General features: G+C 42.2%; 2 protein-coding genes across 3 annotated transcripts in view; both read left to right on the top strand.

Annotated features, from left to right (window-relative positions):
* The first annotated feature begins 232 nt into the window (after nucleotides 1-232).
* Nucleotides 233-20,729, top strand: VNN3 (vanin 3). Its single transcript, XM_040627488.1, is given in 7 exon segments — nucleotides 233-802; nucleotides 805-920; nucleotides 2,800-2,830; nucleotides 2,833-2,997; nucleotides 3,461-3,691; nucleotides 4,767-4,931; nucleotides 20,596-20,729. Coding segments are annotated over 7 exon segments (1,044 nt in total). The 5' UTR covers nucleotides 233-600.
* VNN1 (vanin 1) overlaps nucleotides 14,247-21,645 on the top strand; it is a 33,890-nt gene continuing 26,491 nt past the window's right edge. Inside the window, exons 1-2 of one of the 2 annotated variants that reach the window (XM_008691082.2) lie at nucleotides 14,247-14,678; nucleotides 20,210-20,348. The gene's annotated coding sequence lies outside the window, so the exon portion shown is untranslated. The remainder of the gene's footprint in view (nucleotides 14,679-20,209; nucleotides 20,349-21,645) is intronic. The other variant, XM_008691081.2, reaches the window with a different exon arrangement.

Genomic DNA, 21,645 nt, shown 5'->3' with positions numbered 1-21,645 from the left:
AGGCCCAGAGACTCAACTCAGTGGACACTCATCATTATTGACCATGTTATAATCTGTGTTTTACAAGGTGGCCAGATAAAGTTCCTACACTTCAGACTATTTGACAGTCTTTCCACGAAAAACCAGGAACGGTGGTTCCTGCTGAAATTCTTTTATAATATAAAAGTTGAGGGCCACTGGTCAAAAACAAGTGAACACAGTCATAAGCACCTGTATCTATTCTCCCTTTGCATCTTGCGAGCTCTGTTAAAACTGGAGCTTGCCTTACAGTCTGTTCCATGTCTGTTACAGCTGCATACGGAAGTTCTCAACAAGTTGTTGTTACGACGACTGCCTTCTAGAAGAGTTGGGTATTGGCTCTACCAGTGGAAACCACCAGGAAAACGTATTTTATTAAAAAAAAAAAAAAAGAGAGAGAGAGTCCAAGAGTTTTTTGGATTGGGGCGGACCATCTGATCAGCTCGTTAATTTCACTTTGAGAGTTGAATGAACCTCTGAACCAGTGGCAACAACAGCATTGCATACCCGAGTCTCTAAATATGTACTTCCATAGGGAGTGGAATCTACACACCGGAAGCAGTGCAAGTGTATCACTACGACATGGAAACAGAGAGTGGCCAGCTGATGCTCTCAGAATTGAAGTCCCGGCCTCGAAGAGAGCCCACCTACTCTGCAGCTGTGGATTGGAGTGCTTATGCCAGAAGTGTCAGGCCATTCTTGTCTGAGCAGTCAAATTTTCCTGGAATGATTTATTTTGATGAGCTCACTTTCCCTGAGCTTAAGAGAAACACAGGAAATGACAGTTTGCCAGCAAGTGTTGTTACTTAACTGACAAGATGTCCGAGAAGCAAACAGATGAAGTGTATGCACTAGGTGCTTTTGATGGACTGCACACAGTAGGAGGTCAATATTACTTACAGGTAAAAAATGCTTCAAAGTGTTAGAATGGATTTTTTAATTAGTTTTTTGTGTTTTTTTTGTTTTTTTTTTTTTTTGTTTTTTGTTTTTTTTTGCTAGATCAGCGCTGCATTTCTTTAAAAATTATGCTGGATTTAATTAATTTCTATAATGCTAACATTCATCACTGAAGTTCCCCCCCCCCCCAGAATGCTTTGTTAGTTTTAGCAAGAACAGAGTTAGTTCTCTTGGCTGCAAAGTAAAACATAAAGCAGATTGATTCGTTCTCGGCCAGGCAGACTCAAGTTTAAAAGGCTGCAACTTCCATGCATTCTCGTTTAGTGTCAGGTATCTTTAGAGCAGTATTTTCCAAACTGTCTTCAACTAGAGTGCAGAGTAAGAACGTCATTTCCCATCATGATGCAGGGCAGTCAAGATGTGTGACTGAAGTATAATAGATTTGCTTTAAACAAATATTTTATTAATAAATTCAAATTAGAATTAGAAATGTTAACAGGATTTTTTTTCGGTTGGGGACTGGGGTTCTTGGTCACGCCGCTTCAAAGAATGAAGAGGTAGACCAGACAGAGTGGTGGGCAGCGAAGTAAGTGTTATTGAGCGCTAGCAAGGTGATAGTACAAAGCTCCAGAGGAGGGAGGGGACCAGAGGGGTTGCCACCAGAGTTTCTAAGTCCAGGGGTTTTTAATGGGCTTGTTGGCCGGCTGGGGCTGGTTTAATCTGATTAACTCTCCCTGCACCTGTCATCCAATCAGGTTTTTGTCACATGGGAAAGGGTGGAGAGCTCCTTCCAGGGTGGTTTAAAACCCTTTTAAGGGTGGTTTCCTCTTAGGGCATTTTGGGGGGGGGGGGCTTTCCCTGCCTGCCTGCCTTTCAACAATCCATCAGAAATAGCTCTAATTATGAGCAATGGCACTCTGACTTTTAAAATCCAGTTTATTGGGTCCCCTGGGTGGCTCAGTTGTTAAGCATCTGCCTTCGGCTCGGGGCGTGATCCCAGAATCCTGGGATCGAGCCCCACATCAGGCTCCTCCGCTGGGGGCCTGCTTCTTCCTCTCCCCCTGCTTGTGTTCCCTCTCTCGCTGGCTATCTCTCTCTGTGTCAAATAAATAAATAAAATCTTCAAAAAAAAATAAAAATAAAAATCTAGTTTATTGCATTTCACTTTTTATTAAAAAAAAAGTTAATCTTGACTCATTGATTTTAGGATTCACTAATGGCTCTGACCTGTAGTTTGAAAAGACTGCTTCAGAGCCTTAGGGAACAAAGGCAGGCATGGAGATTACTGTGAGATAAAAAGCAGTCAAAAGCCAGCAGATTCAGAAAAAGCTCTTTACCTCCGCCACAACTGCCTAAGAAGAATTGAGAGAGAGGATCTGCGCCAGGAGACCTATCACCGTAGAGAACTATGTCATGACACGGACTAGGAGTGGCTGACAGGGAGGAACCCCTCACAAGGCCTGTTGGAGCAAAGTGGTCTACGTCTGTTTGTTTCTGAGTGACACAGCAAACATTTGTTTACCAAATGTTTATTCTTTTTCATCTTCCTGTGAATTGCATTCCAACTCTTTGAAGTCCCAGGCCCCTAGCCTTTCTCCTTACTTCAGAATGACATACGTACCTCATTTGGCCTGACCGCCTTTCGAATTTCCATGTCTGTGTGGATTCCCCATAAGTCAAACTAAATTTGACTTTCTCCTGTTAATCTGTCTCATGTCTACTTGGTTCTTAGTCTGACTGGAAGGACCACGAAGGGGACAGGAAATTCTTCCTCCCTGACAGATGCAACTTAACAAATTTTCCTCTATTCCTTGACATTGTGTCTCTTGTGAAGAAAATATTTCTAAGATTTCTGACCACCTCTGTCTCTCCTTTGCTACATAGATATGCACATTACTGAAGAGTCAAACCACTGACTGAGAACTTGTGGGGAGTCTGTGGGGTCAGCTTTCACAAAGTTTGAAGAATTCTCCCTTGGTGCCACATTGGCAGTGCGTTATGTTTTCCCACAGGTCACTCTCCGTGGAAGTCAGCTTGCTCCTGAGAGACCTTCTGAGGTAGGAGGAATCCGGGACAATCAATGTCATAAATTTTATGACACAGTATCGCAATACTCTGGCTCACATTATATGGCAAAACTTTAAAGATAAGTGGAAGCTACAATATGGAAGCGAAGTTGTGTTTCTAGATATCTTTAAGCTGTGATGGAAAATTTGGGGTTCATTTTTCTACATAAATATGATGTTGAGACCCAAGGCAACAGTAGGGTTATGGAGAATTAAAAAAAGAAATATCGACTAGTGGGTGATGGCAACCAATGTTCTCTTTATTCGCATGGTGTAGAAGGCCCAAGTTAAATACATTAAAGAATGCACCTGCGGCCTGTTTCATGGGTATGTTATTTTAAGAAGTTGTTTTAACGAGAGCAATAATGATACTATTTCATGAGTTAAAAGAATTTTTTTATACATCATCTTTTTTAACCACCTCTGCCACAGATTACCTGATGCACTTTCACCCAAATCTCTCTCCTATTGACCTTTAGATCTGACACATCGGTTTCTGACACCAAATCCTGCGTGCGTGTTACTGTTTAGAGGGAGGCTGTCAGAGAAGGGCGTCTGGGCTGGAAACCCAAGCTCGCGTTGGAGTGAATCTTTTGCTTTCTTTGATCAGATTTCAAGCTCTCTGCCTGTCTTAGTTATGACCCTGTACAGAGCAGTGTTTGAGAAGGACCCTCCGCGCTTAGGGCAAGGACCTGGGAGACGATCACAATGTCCTCCCACTGGCACACTTTCAGGATTGCGCTGGCAAAGAAAGGGAGAAAGAAAAAATGCTTCACGTCTGTTTGGAAGAGATATCACAAACTGGCTGAAACAACAAACTTAAAATGTAAAAAGTGGATGTGTCTTGCCTGTTTTACATTTTACGTATTTGATTTAGCACCAACTCATTTGTGGGAGCTGCCTTTATCCTCCAAGTAGGTGCGACGGAAGTGTGTGTGAGTGTGGGTATGTATAGCCAGACTGTATTTAAATGGAGGGGAGCCTTAGAAAACTTTAGTCTTAACTACTCTAATGTATGCACATGTTTTTCTATCACTTGTAAATACACAGGGTGAAGGCTGAATATGCGGAGCCTAGTCGATCCTAGTCGATTAAGATACAGGAAGTTACAAAACAAGGTCATCTTGTAAAGTAATTAAGAATAACTTTTCAAAAAATTAGGAACAACTTTTTAACTAATTAAAATTGTTCCATGATCTCTTTATTCTACTCTTAAGTTCCATTTGTATGGGAATTAGATACTTACAACGAAATAAAAAAGAAAACAATTATCTCTTTCAGACCATACCCTGTTCCCTTCTGAAATTACTCCACTGTAAAAGCAAGCCCCCTGGATACTTAGATTTGTGGCAGTCTGTGCTAGACAGGGAGCTTCCTTGGAAAGGGCCACCCTGTCACCTTTCCCCTGGTCACCGTTGGTCCCTCAGCCCGGGGCCCCAAGCTCTTTTTTCCTCTCCATTGGTCACTCATTAACTCTGGGAAGAGAGACACTTGAGAGCCGGGGAGCTCTCGGGTTCCTGCGGGAGTGGTTGAGGCTTGCTCTGAGTTGGAGACACTTTTTCCTCACAAAGGATATGACAATTGCTCTCCCAGACTTTTCCCAGATGTTTATTTCCATTCCATTTAATGCAACACAGTTCCCGGAGGCTAGAGATATTCTGGGCAGCAGATAATGCCTTTATCTCTGCTCCCATCATGTTTGGATTCTCTCTCCAAAGGCTCTGATACTCAGATCCTAAGGGCCTTGTGCTGGTTCTTTCCAGGCTTTTCTCCTCTCTCTCCTAGACAGTCGGCTGGTGTACCAAGTTGGCTTGGCGTACAAGCACCTGGTGGCCCCAGCCTCCTCACTACCCCTCATCACCCATGCATCTTACAGAAGAGACTTCTGCTCCCTCTCTCTAGCCCTGGGAACGGCAGGATCAGCGGCCGCTCTGGAAGTTGCTGTGATCCGTATCTTTTAATACCACAAGCTTTTTTATTTCGTTGACCCAATCTTATCTTATCTCCTGCCCCTCTTGCCCGCCCTTCTCATTTTATTTACAGTGACTTATAAATGAGAAGCTCTGACCGACCGCAGTCCTCAGAGCAGTGTCTTCCTACATTCTTTCATTGGAGAGGGAAGTCATTCTGGCTTCAACTAGTATATCTGAGGCTGCAGAGTATAATTTACAGGTGAGCAAAAATAATTTTTTTTCTTTTTATGGAAGCCAGTTCAAGCCACAGGATAATGGTTAGGGGTAGTATTAAAAAAGTAAAAGTTTTATTAAGTCCTAGGACTTATTTATAAAACTTTTATTTATAAAACTTTTATTTATAAAATTTATATATATATATTCTTAACCTGTAAATGACTACCAATTGGATCAATGTCCATAAGGAAGTCAAAAGTGTTCTAGTCACTAAATATTACTAAGTAACAAGAATTCAACGGAGTAAATTGAAACGTTATGTGGGCTTCATTCGATGATTCTTGAATCTGGCAACATTTCATCTATTAAAAAAAAAAGTTTGTTGAGTTTTAGAAAAGGGAACCTTTTTAAAGGCAGAAAGTGAAAAAAGAAATGATCAAACAGTGCTATATTTCAGGCAAGGTGGCTCTCCTAAGGGGAGCTTGAGGATTAATTCCTAGTGCGGGCCCTGGGAAAATTCCAGGTTGCCTGGTTGAAGTTCACATTTCTGGGAGAAGCTGAAGCTGTAGTTAGGTTAGGTATTAAGTGTTGGTGGGATTTAGAATAAGTGACTCCATTTTGGGCCTGTTGTCTTCTTTTTAACAATATTAACATCTAGGCATATATATTTAGTAACAGCACAGAGACAGACTTCTCATCTTTTATCATACAGAACACCCTATAACTCTGACCCGGTCCCACAGTTCTGACACACGATCCCGATCTGTGTTTCCCACACCATTAAGCAATTGTCTGACACCAGCTGGGGGTCCTATAATTCAACTCCATTCTGACACTGCATCCCTGGAGAGAGGTCCCACAGGTGAAGGGCTCAGTCCCACAGAACTGCCCTCTCCCACTTGAGATGCCAGTTGTAAGCCCAGGTTGTCACCTGGTGCTTCTGACTACCTGGCTATGGAAAGGAGGGTCCAAGGACCCCCTCCCTCAGTTTGGTTAATGTACTATAGGGACTCACAGAACTCAGAAACATTTTATTTACTGGATTACCAGTGTTAAAAAACAAAATTCGACCGGGTGAATTTGGAGATCTAATTGGCTTTATTAAATGATTCATGAATCAGGCAGGTAGCACCCCCATTCAGCAAGCAGAGGGGAGCTCCCAGGAGCTTGACAAGAGACAGGTTTTTAAAGGCAGAGAAAGGGCATAAAAGTGAGGAAGAAAGGAATTTATTAGCAAGGAATGCGTTGTTCAGGCAAGGTTGCCCTCTTAAGGGGAGTAGTAGGGCGTATCAGTGAATGTTTTAGAAGGGACCAGGAAATTCATTGTTGACTGGTGAAAGGTTATATCCGTGGGGTGTTGCAACTGCAGGTAGGTTAGGTATTAAGTCTTGGTTTACTGACTTGGGGCCTTAACCCACGTGATGCCATTTTGGGCCTGTGGTTTTCCTGCTAACAGTCCCCTCCTTTTGTTAAGACTTGCAGCCTAACTGAGATGGGGTCAAAATTTAAGGCATGAACGCCCGCCTCAGCCGCTGCTCTGAAGCGCTGAAACTTTTGCTGATGCCTTGTGTGGCGTTCACAGGTCATGACTTTTTCCCTTTTTCTCTGGGATATTTACAGGTTACGAATTCAGGTTTCCATTCTTTAGGTCAGTCATCTTCGGTTCCTTTTCTGACGTTCTGATGCCCTGAAAGCTTTTGAAAGAATAAAATGCAGCAGCGAGTTATTCTGATGACTATAAGTGGGATAATTCCCAATGTTTGGAGGGCACTTTGTCGCGGTTCCGTATGCAGGCTCGTTGAGCTCGACAGTCAAGAAAGAATTCTTGAGACATTTTTGCTACAAAAAGGTGCTTTTATTAAAACATGGCAACAGGATCCGTGGGCAGAAAGACATGCAGTTGTGATTGTGACATGTGACTTTGATTATATATTTTGGAGTTGGGGGGGCAGTAGAGATAACAGAAGTCTCTAAAGGGATTTCTATATGGTAAAGAAGACTTAAAGGATCCTGGAGGTCTGGCTGCTGTCAAGCTAAGGATGGTTTTAGTCTCTAGCAAAGCAGTAACATTAAGGCATCTGTGGGCTCCTTGAGGAATGTCACTCTCTGCGCGTCTCAGATATTTATCAAGGGGCTGCGCTGTAAGGAAATTTAATTTAATCTACATTTCTCTTGCCTTTGTTCTCATCATTTCCCCCCTGAACAGTTTTGACCCTTAAATCTTTAAGATTGCTGAGGGTAGAAGGTCTTATGTTCTGTAACTTCTTACTGCTGAATAGGGGTGTAGAGATGTCTCTACCTATGGGCCAGCACTGGTCAGTTGGGGAATTTCTATAGAGAGTTACAAAAGGCAGAGGCAGTCAAATCCAAGGTAGAGGACATATACGAATCTCCTTGTGCAGAAAGGATTAGCTGTCGGCTTGAAGTTACGGCCGTGAAGGAGTCTAGGCACCAGGCAGGAAGAGACAACAAATTGAGGTTAATATTATTATGAAACAAAGGAGCCCAACAAAAAGACCTTTGATAGTTGACCAAAATTTTCCTCCAGTCCAGGAGTTTAACCAATCATTAAAGGAGAGGGAGAGAGTATTCATCTTTGAGCAATCTTGTTACATTTCTCTGATAATGTGGAGTTATACACAGCATTCGGTGTTGCTAATGACACATGTATCTGCTTGTGCAGCTGTTAAAACATCCAGGGCCATTCAATTTTGTAGAACTGCTTTACGCATCTGTGTGAAGTCAGCATTAAGTAGGAAATGCTGCTTTGTGAGTCATGTAGTGCTTTTACGGTCTATTTATTAAGGGCTCCAAATGCCCAATGACATTCTGTAGTCCCATTGATGGAGCGAAGATAAATGTTAAGTGATCATACCGGTGAAATGTTGATGCTGCCCATCGTTGTTTTAAATTTGGAAGATTAGCTGGGTAGTGATGGTTTTGATAATATGTCCGTGAATTTAAGCAAAACCCAAAGTGCAACAACCTATCCACCCTGGAGGAAGCCAGGGTCATAGGTTAGATCCACATAACCATTGGGTTCCATTTGGAGGTAGCCATCTAATTCTGGGTCACCTTGTCCAATCAGTAGCAAACCAATCGGTAGCCTGGTATAAACCTTGTATTAACTTTTCACTGGTTATTTTTGGGTATGAAGATTTTTCTCTGATTAACAAGTCAGTCCTGTGTATTTTTTCATTGTCCTCACTCCTGGGCTATATAGAATCTCTTGGTCTGAGTAGACTGGAGTTATGGATTTTATGGGGGTTAAGATGGGATAAGACTTAATGTTTGTTTACTTTGTGCTGCCTGCTTGGCTGCATGGTCTGCCAAATCGTTTTCTTTAGACTCTAAGTTCCTATCTTTTTTTTTTTTTTTAAAGATTTTATTTATTTATTTGACAGAGAGAGAGACAGCCAGTGAGAGAGGGAACACAAGCAGGGGGAGTGGGAGAGGAAGAAGCAGGCTCATAGCGGAGGAGCCTGACGTGGGGCTCGATCCCACAACGCCGGGATCACACCCTGAGCCGAAGGCAGACACTTAACCGCTGTGCCACCCAGGCGCCCCTAAGTTCCTATCTTTTTGATGTCCTCAGAGGTGAATTATAGCCTCCTCCTCAGGTAGGTGTATAGCCTTGAGAAGGGTGATTATTTCAGGTCCATATTTGATTGGGGAATTATGACTTGATAATAATGCCCTTTCCTTCCAAATTGCCCCATGGGTGTGTAGCACCAGAAAAACATTTGGAATCAGAATAAATATTAATTTTTAGGCCTTTTGCCAATTGAAGAGCATGGGTAAGTACTCTTAATTCAGCCTTTTGGGCAGAAGTATTCACTGGAAGGGCTTTTGCCTCCTTGGTCTTAATTAAGCTAACTATAGCATATCTGACTTTTCTTTCTCCCTTATCCATGAAGCTACTGCCATCAGTAAACCAAACGTCATCTGCATTTTCAATAGGGGAATCTTTCAAGTCTGCTCTGCTTGAATAAACAAGATCAGTAATTTCCGAGCAGTCGTGTTCCAGCACAGAAGCATGGTGGTCAGGAGCAGCTGTAAGGATGGTTTAAAGTTTGCCAGGTTTTAAGTATTATTTCAGGTGTATCTAAAAGCATACCCTGGAGTTTAGTAAGTCGGCCTCCTGTCATCCATTGGTGTCCTTTGGTCTCTAGGACAATTTGGACCTCTTGTGGGGTCATTACTATCAAGGACTGTCCTATAGTAAGTTTTGAAGCTTCTTCCACCAGGAGGGCTGTCGCAGCCACCGCTCGAAGACAAGCCAGCCACCCTTGTGCTACATCATCAAAGGTCTTTGAAAAATAGTCCACTGGTCTTATTTTGTTTCCTAATTTCTGGCTGAGGACTCCCAAAGCTTGCTACATATAAAGTAAATGGTTTTTCTAAATTTGGTAAAGCCAAAGCTGGGGTTGTTGAAAGCTTAATTTTTAATGTTTGAAAGACCATCTGCTGGACTTTAGTCCAGAGTAAAGATTCTTCATTAGGGCTTTAATTGAATCATGGAATGGTTTGGCTAAGAGCCCAAATCTAGGAACCTACAGGTGGCAAAAACCTGTCATGCCTAGGAAAGTATCAAGTTGCTTCTGTGTGGTTGGGGACCCAAGGTCTAATATAGCCTTTTTCCTGTCAGTAGACAGGGTCTGGTGACCTGGTGTTAACTCATATCCCAGATATTTTACCTTTGGTTTGGATATTTGTCCCTTTTTAGGAAAGACAGGATACCCCCTGTCTGCCAGTAAATTAAGTAAGATTATAGAATTACTATCAGATATTTCTTTTGTGGGAGTACAGATTAGAATATCATTCACATACTGTAATCTGAGTTTTAACTTCCCCAGGAGTGTTAATCCAGGGATAGCAGTTGGGGCCAACAGATAATTGAGGGCTATTTTATTATCAAGAACAACTTTGGCCAGAGTGTCTGAGGATCTTGGTTGGGCAGCTATTGCTTTTGCAATGGATTCTGCAACAATTTCAAGAATTAAGGAGAAGTTCCTGATCAGAGCCTCATTTATATTTATCCCTTGCCCAGGAAGTAGGAACCTGCCAAAAGGAGTGAGTCCTGAATCATGAAAGCCTCTTGGTAGACCTTTTCTAACTTGACTATGTAAATTCAGGGGAGTTGACCAATGAGATGTAGGGGCTCAGATTTCAGGTTCCTAGTCTGAAATAAAAAGGTTGCCCTAAATTCCAGAGGTTACCCATATTAGCAGTGGCCTGGGAGATAAAGATGAGGGTGTTATCTTTCCAGGCCAATGCCAGAGTGAAGGAAGGGAAAAGGAGAAGGGGTTTCAGTTGAAGTAGGAAGTCTTGATCTGGTCTCTTGGTGGAAGCAGTCTACCTCAATGGCAGCTACTTGTCTTCCTTGTCAGTTTGATTCAGAGGTCTCCGGTGTCTGCACAGGACCAGGTATCAGGTGGAGTCTTCTTTACCTGTGTGATGTGTACTCAACGCTGAATACAATCTAATTTTGTACCAGTGTTAGTGGGCAGGAACACTTGGTAAGCTTCTTTCCAGTGGGGCTCGAGGTCTTCCTCTGATGATGTTTTCAGAATACTTGGTCACCAGGCCCTAAACTGTGATGAACAAGATCCTTTGGAATTGGGGCCCAGGAAGGCTTCTTTAACCTGTTGATGACAGGCTTGAGCATAAGGCATTAGAGACTTACAGTAGTGGTCATACTAGCATGAGACAAGGCATCAGCAGGAGGTTATCTATTGATATAATTCCAAGTCTGCAAGGTTTTCATTAAGGCTCCTATGATTCACCCAGTGAAGTGGGTGCCTCAATCACTGGAGATTATAGAAGGCATACTTCAAGTGGGAATCACATTTTTTAACAGGTCCCCTCCCACTGTGAGAGCATCAGTCTTGTGGCAGGGAAAGGCTTCAACCCATCTGGAAAGCATGCATACAATAGCAAGGACATATTGATAACCCACACTAAGTGGCAACTAAATGAAGTTTAGCTACAGGTGTTCGAAGGGTCTACAGGGAGAGGGTCTGAGGACACTGGAGACAAAATCGGTTTTTCAGGATTTTGGGTCTGATGAGTTAAATATTATTGGCAGACTGTTTTTTGCAATTTCACAGAGTTTCTCCACTAATGTCTGTAACTCGAGTTATCTTAAATGCATTGCAGTGGGTGAAGGAATGCAAAAATCAGAAAATGGGGTTTGTCAAGGAGCTGGGAAAAACCAAGCAGCCATCTTGGGTTTCCCATAGCCCTGACTATTCATTTAATTTACAGCCCTTGTTTACCCATCTCAGTTTCTCTGATTCAGGAGCAGACTGTTGCCATGTTATAGGGACGTCAGGATGGCAAAACCCTGGGAATGAGGAGCCATTTTTGCAGAAGCAGAATGGACCTCATCCGGGTGTGTTACAATCATTATAGATTCTGTTGTTGCTGCCTTTCCATGGAAGCCAGCTGGATCACATACTCAAAGTTCTTTCCAAAGATTTCTGTTTCAAAAAGCTTCTACAACTTTCTTCTTTACACTCAGATTTTGTCCTAAGTTTTCCCTCTTGGAATAAACAGTCTTGCTTTAGGACAAAATTACTTTGTTTTTCCTCAGCAAAAATGTATCTCTATTCCTCATAATTTTTTCTTACCAAAAACATGCATCTTACTTTCTTTGCATATAAAGTTATTTTCCCTTTTTATTTCTAGTAGTCTAATAAATTATTACATTTATTAGAATTTTTAAGTCTTAGAAATCTCAATTTCTAGTGATAATTAAGTAGTAAGTGAACGGTCTCTTTTACCACACTTCTTTAGATTTGTAAATTTATGAATATATATCATAATATTTAGAAGCATATGCCTTTTTATATTTTCAGGTGTAGCATGAACAGCTCCAGATATCTTTTAGTTTCTCTGTAATTAGAAGCCAAAAATAGATAAACCTGTGTTTAGTAATCAATGTTTTAGTATTTTGTTTTGTTACAGGATTTTTTTCTGTCAGTGCCTGTGGTTCACACCGCTTCAGTGAATGAAGGGGTAGACCAGACAGAGGGGTGGGCAGCAAAGCAAGGTTTATTGAGCGATGGTGCAGTGATAGCGCAAAGGTCCTGAGGAGGGAGGGGATGTGAGAGGGTTGCTACAGGAGTTTCTAAGTCTAGGAGTTTTTATGGGCTTGTTGGCTGGCTGTTTTAATCTGATTAACCATCCCTGCACCTGTCATCCAATCAGGTTTTTGTCACATGGGAAAGGCTGGAGGGCTCCTTCCAGGATGGTGTAAAACCCTTTGAAGGGTTGTTTCTTCTTGGGGTGGGGGGGGGGAGCTTTTCCCTGCCTGTCTGCCTTCCAACTATCCATCAGTTTTACTTGGAAGTGATCTAGATATTTAAAAAATTTAACTTAACTCATTTAACCTAACTCAGCAAGACTTTAAGGTTTTAGGTTGCCAATAAGATTTGGTAAAACAATTTAAAAGCTTACCTAAAATTTTTTATTTATGTCTATTTAATTTACTTGTTATTAACAATTATGCTTAGATTACTCAAAAACTTTGTGAGACATCAGTCATTCTTCAAAGCTGTTTTTCTTTTAAATAGTCCGTAACAAGAGATAACATTGACTTACGACTTTAAGTAAACACAGGTAGAATAAAAATTTCCATTTTATTGCTGATAACTCTAAAGACATGTCCATTTTAACTAAACCAACAATCTTAAACAAGCTTTCATGTTGAATATTTTCCCAGATCACATGAACTTAAAAAAAACATTTGGGTTAGTGTCTATCTTTTTGATAGGTTTAGAATGGTCAATCCTTATTGGCACTTGTCTTCAACTAAATAGAGCTCTTTTGAAAATTAATTTTAGCAATACCATCCAGAGGTAGAATAATATCTCACCTTTATAACATGCTCACGAACACATGCATGCAAGGACTTTGGGAAGATTTTTAAGATTTGTACTTGTCCCTGGAATCAATCTTAAGAAAGCTGTGCTAGAGTCTGGGCACAAGAGCCCTTTAGCAGTTTATTTTATTTTATTTTTTATTTTATTATTTTTTTAAAAAGATCTTTTAATTTGTTTATTTGTCAGGGAGAGAGAGCACAAGCAGGGGGAGGGGCAGGCTCCCCACCGAGCAGGGAGCCCGATGTGGGACTTGATCCAAGGACCTGAGCTGAAGGCACCCGCTTAACCGACTGAGCCACCCAGGCGTCCCTAGCAGTTTATTTTAAAAAGATATTTCTTCCTTTATTTTTTCCCCCTTCAGTCTCAGGTAATTGTGCACTGTGTTTACCTTGCAAAGGCATGATAAGATGTGTAACTTTAAAGGGAAGAGAAAAAAAGTAAGTTCTTCTAAGAAGGACTTTGGTTTTCTAAGGCCAATAATTTACAGGGCATTTCAGATAAACAAGGGAAGTTTTGGGATTCGTAAAAGAATAGGTGAATTTTGAATTGCCTGTACACTGATTTTTCTTTTGTAAAATAAGGATGGTGTTTTCAATTCCTCAAAGAATTGGGTTATAACTTAAAGGCCATCTTATGTTCATTCACCTATCCTACTATATTATCTTCAATTGGTTGCTTTCCCTCTGGGTACATAGTTTTGTTTTTTTAATTCCAGTATAATTAGCATACAGTGTTATTAGTTTCAGGTGTGCAATATGATGAGTCAACAATTCTGTACATTGCTCTGCCCTCATCGTGATAAATGTGCTCTTAATCCCTATCACCTACTTCACCCATCCCCCCACCATCATTTTGTTTTCTGTATTTAAGAGTGGTTTTTTTTTTTTTTTTTTTGGTCTTTTGTGTTTGTTCGTTTTTTTTTTTAAATTATTTATTTATTTATTTATTTGACAGAGATAGAGGCAGCCATTGAGAGAGGGAACACAAGCAGGGGGAGTGGGAGAGGAAGAAGCAGGCTTCCCAGGAGAGGAGCCTGATGTGGGGCTCGATCCCAGAACGCCAGGATCACGCCCTGAGCCGAAGGCAGACGCTTAACGACTGAGCCACCCAGGCGCCCCTATTTGTTTGTTTTGTTAAATTCCACATGAATGAAATCACATAGTATTTGTTTTTCTCTGACTTATTTCACTTAGTGTTATACCCTCTAGAGTCATCCATGTTGTTGCAGATGTCAAGATTTCATTCTTTTTTTATGGCTGAACATACCACTTCTTTAATCAATTCATCTGTCAACAGACTCTGGCTGCTTCCATAATTCAGCTATCATAAATAATGCTGCATGAGTACATAGTTCTACTTTTAAATATTTCTGGGAGCATTGAGTAACACCCCGTGGGTGTCTGACAGATCCCCAAAGAGGGTGCAAAGGATACTATGTTCCACAAATCCAGAGTCACTCCCAAAGGCAGCCAAAAGAAAGAAACAACTTGCCTGTACCAGGCAGGCAGAAAGCCAAGCCTAGTTACGCAAAAGGAGACAAGCAAGAAGGCGGTTGCTCTCTCTGGGAGAGAAAAGAACAATCCACAATGGGTTTGAAGCTGGAAATGAAGGGACAACAGTGAGATTTTATTTTCCTCTCCAGACTGGGCACCACAGACATTGATTCAGAAGAACTGATTCTGGTAAGAGTTTTCATCCTTCACAGGCTTTAGACAGTTTATCCAGGATCCTGTCTGTAAGCTCTGGTATCCACCAGAGTGTTCCCTTAGCTGTTTAAGGGAACAATGTAGCAGTTTACCAGAAAGGTCCTCAGTGTCTTCAAATCTGGGAGGGGACCTCTATGGGAGCCCTTCTTTGAAAGTAGATATGGGAGTGTCTGTAAAACCATTAACTTGGCAGACTTTTACTTACAATTATGTAGTCTTTCCTGAGTGGAAAAACAATTCAGACGGGCGATTAGTAGAATGAGTACTAGGAGGATAGAGGTGAACCGTGGGAGTTACATCAATCTAATAAATAGTCTTCTGTTGTCAGTATGTCAGGGAGCAAGACTTTCCTGTCCCTTTCAAGGCCCATCTAGGCAGATTGGGAATCAAACTGATATGAGAAATTAACAGGAGAAAATCAAATTTCTTTTCATATGTATGGGGAATCCACATATACATGGAAATTCCAAAGAGAGGAAAAGTGAGTATGTATGTCTTTCTACAGTAAGGAGAAGGGGGTGGGGGTCTGGGTCTCTAAGGGAAAGGAATGTAATTGACAGGAAAATGAGAAAGAGTAAATGGTTGGTAAACATGTTTGCTGGACTATCAGAAAAAAGGAGACCTGGGGGACTTTGATCGGGCAGGTCTTGTGAGGTTCCTCCGTCTGCCACACCTAGTTCATGTTGTGATGGGGTCAGAGTTATCTATGGTGACAGCTCTCTTCCTGGAGCAGATCCTCTATCCAAATTCTCTTTGGGAAGTGGCGGAGGAGGTGAAGAGCTGTCCCTGAATCTGCTGGCTTTTGATTACTTTAACTCAAACTAACCATCATGCCAAAGTGGCCCATCTTGGGGCAGCTGGCCTTTTGCCCCTACAGTTCCCTTCCTCTGAAACTTCCTGAAGTTTCACGCATTAAAAGTTGAGTTGGTGGATTGTTTCATCTTGTTGAACCTATCCCTTTGTCTTGACAATAGGTCAGTTTAGCTAAACTCATTTCAAGAGGCAGTGATGAAGGTATGTTCTGTTAGGCCTATGGTTCAAGCAATCAGGTATTAAATAAGAGGCATTGTTATGGAAACAAAAGAAAAACAATGGCTAATGGTTAGATCAAATCATAAACCAATTTCTGAGTTTTAAGCGTAGCCAATCAAGATTTCTAGATGTCAGGCTATATTTTTGAGTGACCCACAGAGCAAGAGGCATGAAGATGATTTATAAATGAGCTGTTGTGGTGATTTCTCTGAAATTTATATCAAGTTGTTTATAATCAATTTGTAGAGCTTCAGGAAGAAGGGCAGATTTAGTTTTTAAATGATTCCAAGTCAGAAAGATGAAAGAAAAATTAAAAAATGCTAGTTTGGAGAGTTGGAGCTAGGCATTGGAGGACTCTACAAGAAATCAGGATCTAGTCCAGCTTATAATAAGCAGTATTAAAATCTAATATTTACAAAGGTGTGTTGAGGAGGAAGAATTTCTTCTGCTATTCAAGGTCCTTCTAGCTGGACTAAGAATCAAATTGACATGAGACAGATGAACAGGAGAAAATCAAATTTAATTTCATATATACAGGGACCTACACAGGCATGAAATTCCAGACTTATGTGATGCTTATATGAGTTAAGAAGAGGGGTAGGGTCCTAAAGATACAAAGGTGAGAAAGATCAGCAGCAGGAAGGTGAGGAGATGTTTGGAAAACATAACTTGCCCTTTTATGCAGATAGATTTATTAGGTAAAGAGAAATCTCTGTTAACACCTGTTTTCCTAGTATAGGGAGGCAATTGAGGGGGGAGGTAATGGGTTTTGATGGCTTTTAACTCAAAATAGTGTTTATGCCAAAGTGGCCTGTCTTGGGGCAACCTGCTCTTGGCCCCAACAGGTACCTCTTATACATTAAATTTTTCATTAGACTTTTGCAATGGATCTTTCAATGAAACTGTTGGAATTTTGAAACTTTTTGGAGGCTTCTCCTTGCCACTTAAAACAGATATCCCATTCTGTTTACCTTGGGAACCCTTGCTTTCAAGTGCATTCCTTAGATGACCTTATCTAACTGAAATGTTCTCCATCATGGCCCTGATAATTCTGTGTTGTTTTTAGTAAAATTTTACCATTTCTGTAGATAATCACAGCTCCTTGCATCATAGTTTTGTTTTTAGACATAAAATAAGCAAGTGTGCCAAAAGGTGGCCTATCTTGACTCTTCTGATTTTAAGGATCCCATTAGCTAAGGCTTTGTTTACACAAAACAAGACAGACATGGGTACCTCAATGCAATGGCAATAACCAAAAGTTGTCACTGTGGACTGGCCAAGAGAAGGCTATGCCCACCACCAGCAATTCCCAGCATGGACTAAACCAGCAGAATCCATTATTGAGACTGCAGACTGGAACTGGGGAAAGGACTAAACCAGCAAACCACAGTAAATGGGGACTGCAGGCTGGAAATGAAGAAGGAATTCCAGCGTGGAATTGTGGACCAAGCCAAGGGCTAAGGACTGGCACTCCGTTAGAATCTCCTGTCAGTCTAGACTGACCTGTTAACCCTGGATGAGAAAGCCAATTAGGTCAGGACTTGGAATGCAAAAAGAGCAGAGCCTAACTGAGAGGGACTTGCCAATGGCCCTCAGAAATAGCGAGAAAGACCGTGAACTCAAAAGTGTTCACAGAGCACCATACCTGTGTTTCCCGTTTTTCTCAAACCCAGTCAGAATTTTGCTTCAGCTCCTGACGCTGCCACAAAATTTGGTAAGAAAAAATAATGCCACCAAGTGAATTTGAAGATCTGATTGGCTTTATTAAATGACTCATCATGAATCAGGCAGAATCCCATCTAGCAAATAGGGCGGAGATCCCCTGAGCTAAACAAGGGACAGATTTTGTAACCGAACCAATGCGAGTTTGAGCCTGGGTGAGTCAGAAACTACACCAGGTTAAGTTTTCACACAAAGAGAGGTTTACTTGCAGCAAATAAGGAGATCAAGGGGGATGGTTCCCAAAGCCGTGACTCTCTGAGCAAAGGTGAGTGGATTCTCTTTATTTAGGGTTAAGATGAATATTTAGATTAGGAGGCCTCGTCCTCTTGTGTAAAGGTGGGCACAAAGTCACACGTGGGCCTTCAGGAAACATGAGTGTACATACATTGACATGTTATGGAAAGGAGGCTTTGCTCCTCCTCGGGCAGAGATTTTAGTACTACACCGAAGTCAAGGTAGTTGTTGGTCCGTCCATGCAGCTGTGAGTCGGGGGTTAAGCTCAGGCCGGTCTTGTTGGTCTGGGCTGGCTGGAGGTCTTGCCAGGGCACTCACTATTGCGTAAGGGGTGGTTTTGGTTTCCATTTACCTATGTTAAGAGAGAAGCTGGAAAGAAGAGCTTGAGGAAAAATGTGGGACAAGGGTTGGTGAGTATAAGCAAGTGAGCAGTAAAGGTCAGGTCTTGGGGTGTAGCTGGTGACAGTTTTTAAAAGCAGAGAGAAGGCATTAAGAAAAAGAAAAAAGGGGGCACCTGGGTGGCTTGGTCAGTTAAGCGTCTGCCTTCAGCTCGGGTCATGATCTCAGGGTCCTGGGATTGAGTCCCATGATGGGCTGTCTGCTCAACAGGGAGTCATCTTCTCCCTCTCCCTCTCTCTCTTTACTCTCTCTCTCAAATAAATAAAATAAAAAAAAAGGAATTTATTAGCAAGGGACGCATTGTTTAGGCAAGGTTGCATTCCTAAGGGTAGCAATAGGAGCCTTAGTAAATTTTCTAGAATTGACCAGGAAATTCTGTGTTGATTGGTGAAAGGTTACATTCTCATGGTGTTTCAATGACAGATAGGTTAGGTTATTAGGTCTTGGTTTACTGATGTGGGGCCCTAAATGATGCCATTTTGGGCCTGTGGTTTTCTTTTTAACATCAGTTTAATTAAAAAGGATATAACTCAGGAATAGCCAGACGGAAGGGATAAGGGAAGGGGCCCAGAGCCCCAAGCCCTCTTCAAGCATGCCACTCTTCCAACATCTCCACCTGTTCACCCACCTGGAAGCTCTCCAAACCTCTTCATTATATAGGCACACTTGAGTCAATCATTGGCCATTGGCTATTGATTCAACTTCCAGGCCCTGTCCCCTCCCCTGAAGGCAGGGGTGGGACTGAAAATTCCAGTCCTCTAATCCCATGACTGGTTGTCCTGCACTGACGCCCCTCAATTCAGTAGGATCAACTGGATCACCTGGGTTAGCTGGAACAGCTGAGGAGATAGGGGAAATAAATTATCTCCAGTCCTATGGCAAGCTAGGGGCAGTCCTGGGGCAATTCCTTAAATGACAGGTTAGGTCTTTTGTGTACCAGGCACTGTGCTAGGTGCTGGGGACGTAGAGAAGTGTGAGAGGCAGTGCTCACCCCCATTCAGTCTTTGTTCTCCCCTCCTTTCCCCTGTTTCTGGTTCTTTCCACTTGGGCAGGGCACAATTTCCTGCTGAGTTCATTCTGAGGCCTGCTTCCTGGGGTGCTGTCAGTGAGGGGTCTCCTTCCGACTCCAGGCAGTGGGATGTCATGTTGTCCCTCTAAAGAGGAAATGCTCTCCATCCTTGCGGAGTCTGGTGGTATTAATCAAGGCTTCTCTCCACATAAAATATTTGTTGGTGCCAAGGGCAGGCCACCAAAATGTGCTGCTTTGGTATGTTGATTATTTTAAATTAAAGTTATTTAAGAAACAGCCAATGCAAAAGGAACACTGACTTCTGGGCACCTTGGTGGCTCAGTCTGTTAAGTGTCTGCTTTCGGCTCAGGGCATGATCTCAGGGTCCTGCGATCGAGTCCCACATCGGGCTCCCTGCTCAGTGGGGAGTCTGCTTCTTTCTCTCTCTCTGCCCCTCTTCTCTGCATTCTCTCTCTCTCTCTCAAATAAATAAATAAAAATCTCAAGGGGTGCCTGAGTGGCTCAGTCGGTTAAGCGTCTGCCTTCAGCTCAGGTCCTGATCCCAGGGTCCTAGGATGGAGCCCCGGCATTGGGCTCGCTGCTCAGCGAGGAGTCTGCATCTCCCTCTGCCTGTCACTTCCCCTGCTTGTGCTCTCTCTCTCTCTGTATCTCAAATAAATAAATAAAATCTTTTTAAAAAATCTTTAAAAAAAAAAGAACATTGACTTCTTATCTTCAGAAAACAAAGAAATCTCTTATGTAAAAAGTGGTCCATCTGTACCAGGAGGTAAAGAGATTCTTATCACCAGACATAGGAAATTTAGAGTCAAAAAGTCTGTATAAACAACCCTTGTTACCTTTTATTAATTTTCTACCCCAGCCCAAATTCTGTTTAGAATTCCTTACTAATTGAAGCTTCCCAAGTTAAGTTTTCTTTGTCCTGTCAATTCCTCACAGATTTATTGCCTCTTTGTCTAAAGAGTATAACAAATGCCTGCCTCGGTCATCTCTTTAGGTCTCAGTGTCATTCCGGGGCCTCTGTGTGCATGTAATAAAACTTTTTTTCTTCCTCCTGTTAATCTGTCTCGTGTCCATGTAATTCTTGGGGCAGCTGGAAATCCTTGAAAGCAGAGGAGGCTGTCCCTCCCCTGCAGTCCGCGTGGCCAGCTGGATCAACTTCCGCTGGATATTTGCTCTGAAGATTCTGCAGCTTTGAGATCTTGGGAGATCTGACGTACAGCCGGCAGAAGGTAAGATTTCTTACCATGTCGGCCTCCAGGAATCTCTCTCTGTCTGTGAGGTCTGGTGGAGTGAGAGGGATGCCAGTGTTTTTCTCTTTCTCTCAAGTTAAAATTAGCCAGAGAAAATATCTGTGGGACTAGTTCCTTTGGCTTAGCGACTCTTGGTAAAAATTTGGTGGAGTACTGTTTGGCTAGTGATCCATTTCCTTCCAGAGATGGTCTTTGTTTTCCTTTGTCTGTATTGTTTGTCGTAAAGGGGATTCCATAGCCCAGAAGGTGGGCATAGCCCCTATCAGCCTGCTGATCAAGCGGGCCCACAGAGTGGAGAGTTCTCGGTTCTCCTCAGACAGTGTCTGTGTGGACAAACGTTGCTGTGGGTCCCCGGTGTAAAAAGAGTTGAGGTTTTTCCCTAAGAGTTTGGCTTTGTGACCAGTGAGAACATTCTCTCTGGTCTCTGCCATCCGGAGGGTGCATTTACTGGGGTGCACTTTGGTGGCCAGTTGAATAGACTGGGGATCAGAGACACCCATTTATAAGCAAATATTCTCTTTGTCCAGTTGTGCTAGCTCTCAGGGGACTTTGTCATAAGAGGTCCTAAACTATAAAAGGCCTTGGTGGTCTCAATCTTCATTGCCTGTTAGTGCTAGAAAAATCCCACTCCCAGTAGCACCTGCCTGATGTCTCCCATTGGCGACTCTGTGACTGGAAGCTTCGCACTTTGTGGAAGGACTGGAGACGCCTGATAGACCACATCATTCTTATATCCTGTCCCTGCAGGTCTTTGCTTTCGTAGCCTATTCTTGGGAGTAGACTTTTGGATCATGGGGGCTTCATCGACTATCTCTAGGGACATCTCTTGTATCTTTGGTCAAACCATAAAAAGGCTTATTGGTTTGAGTTGCTATTAATTGATATTAATAACAAGATCAATGGCCAGGAGATGGATTCTTTAAATTGGCTAAATTAAGGAGTGTCTGGGTGGCTCAGCTGGTGAAGTGTCTACCTTTGGCTCAGGTCATGATCCCAGGGTCCTGGGATGGAGTCCTGCATCGGGCTCCTTGCTCCCCAGGGAGCCTGCTTCTCCCTCTGCCTGCCACTCCCCCTGTTTGTACTCTCTCTCTCTCTCTGACAAAGTCTTAAAAAAAAATTAAAATTGGTAAATTAAAAAAAAACTCTTTATGGTGAGTTCTCAATTGTCTTATTAGTATAAGGCTATGTTTAAGGACTCCTCTGACAAGATAAAGAACAGAAATTGGACTTAAGACAAAAATTAATGTCTACATCCATTGTAAATTTCCCTTCCTGA

This window comes from Ursus maritimus, unplaced genomic scaffold (assembly GCF_017311325.1).
Source record: "Ursus maritimus isolate PB19 unplaced genomic scaffold, ASM1731132v1 scaffold_13, whole genome shotgun sequence".
NCBI classification, from domain to species: Eukaryota; Metazoa; Chordata; class Mammalia; order Carnivora; family Ursidae; genus Ursus; species Ursus maritimus.
The sequence above is the reverse complement of the archived record's forward strand: the minus strand, read 5'-3'. Positions and strand labels throughout refer to the sequence as shown.